The sequence below is a fragment of the Penaeus monodon genome, chromosome 32 (genome assembly GCF_015228065.2).
Source record: "Penaeus monodon isolate SGIC_2016 chromosome 32, NSTDA_Pmon_1, whole genome shotgun sequence".
Taxonomy (NCBI): domain Eukaryota; kingdom Metazoa; phylum Arthropoda; class Malacostraca; order Decapoda; family Penaeidae; genus Penaeus; species Penaeus monodon.
Window position 1 is genome coordinate 9,024,514 of NC_051417.1, and position 1,317 is coordinate 9,025,830.

A 1,317-nucleotide genomic window follows, 5' to 3' on the forward strand; every position below is an offset into this window, starting at 1 on the left:
CAGAGTCAAAGACGACGCAAGGACGAAATACTTCCACTGTTACAGAGATCAAAAGGTGCGAGTGAGAAATGGATTAATAAATCCACAACGAGGGCAGACTGCATATCTTGCATCATGGAATCACCATGGAATTATTCCTTTTGATCTGTATCTTGACCAACGTAATCCTCAAGGAACTTAAATCGGTCGCAGCTGCAGGAGAATCACCAGGTATGTTATCACGAGGCCACCCAAGTACACGAAGGATTCCCGACCCAGGCTGGAATTACATGATGGGGTTTGTTAGTGGCAATGCATCTGTGTTAATGGACGGATGCTGTTGTCTATAGACTCAGCTCAGTGAATAGTGTAGGTAACATATATATACCATTGCACGCAGAGGCTGCTATTAAATCTATAGGCTAAGTTCATATGAAGCAATACATTTATGGTAACAGTGATCTTGGCACTGCATAGGGTTATTTATGCATATAATTGGTATTTTTAAAAATCTGCTCCTATAATGTGGAATGAATCTGAACTTATATATATCACTGGCACTATATGAGCCGAAGATATCACTAATATATAAAACTCATACCTCGCTTGACCCCAGACCTTGATGACCGCCGGCCTGGCTTCCATACGTGCGATAATACTGTCGAGTTCGTACAGACAACATCCGCACTGCGCGCCGCAGTCATTCCGCCTCTGCTTGCTTCCGGGTGTCCCTCCCAGGCTCTGGTCTGGCTTCATTTCCTCTTGACAGCCTTTCAACTCGCGCTTCACTTTCACATCTTGGCAGGGCAGGGTAACAAGGTTTTCTTGCTGCTTTTCCCAACGTGCAGTCGTTTCTGTGTCTCTAACCTCCGTGAATCCTCCTTCTGTATCTCCTCCTCTGTCTTTTACTTCGCTATTTGAACCGTGTCTCGGCGCTGAATCTTCGCCTGTCATTTCAACATTTTTATCATACTTTTCTTTCATTCCTTTTTCATACTCCACCTCCCTATCATCCAAAGAGTTTGGTCCGTTTCTGAGCTTTTTTACCTGACAAGAACCAATATTTACCTGTGTTTCACGAGAAATCATTATGCACGACGTCAGATTTCGCTTAGGGATGTTTAGACGATCGGCCAAACAGGCACTTGCTTTAATCTTATGTTTAGTTCTACAGGGGAGAGGGTCAGCGCTGTGGTTTAAGTTGAGCATCACTTGACAAAGATTCCCGATGATGCTCTCCTGCTGTAAAGATAAAGAGGCAAGAAATGCCGAGTGAAAGACTGCGCAATATTCCGTTTTTTTTCACTATGAACATAAATAGATAAATAAATATGTGTG

General features: G+C 43.3%; 1 protein-coding gene across 1 annotated transcript in view; it reads right to left on the reverse strand.

Moving 5' to 3' along the window:
- Positions 1-21: 21 nt before the first annotated feature.
- Positions 22-1,317, reverse strand: part of LOC119593263 — a 1,781-nt gene continuing 485 nt past the window's right edge. Inside the window, exons 2-3 of the mRNA XM_037942194.1 lie at positions 581-1,221; positions 22-259 (exon numbers count right to left, since the gene is read on the reverse strand). Of these exons, the coding sequence (XP_037798122.1) occupies positions 178-259; positions 581-1,221 (723 nt within the window). The 3' untranslated portion in view covers positions 22-177. The remainder of the gene's footprint in view (positions 260-580; positions 1,222-1,317) is intronic.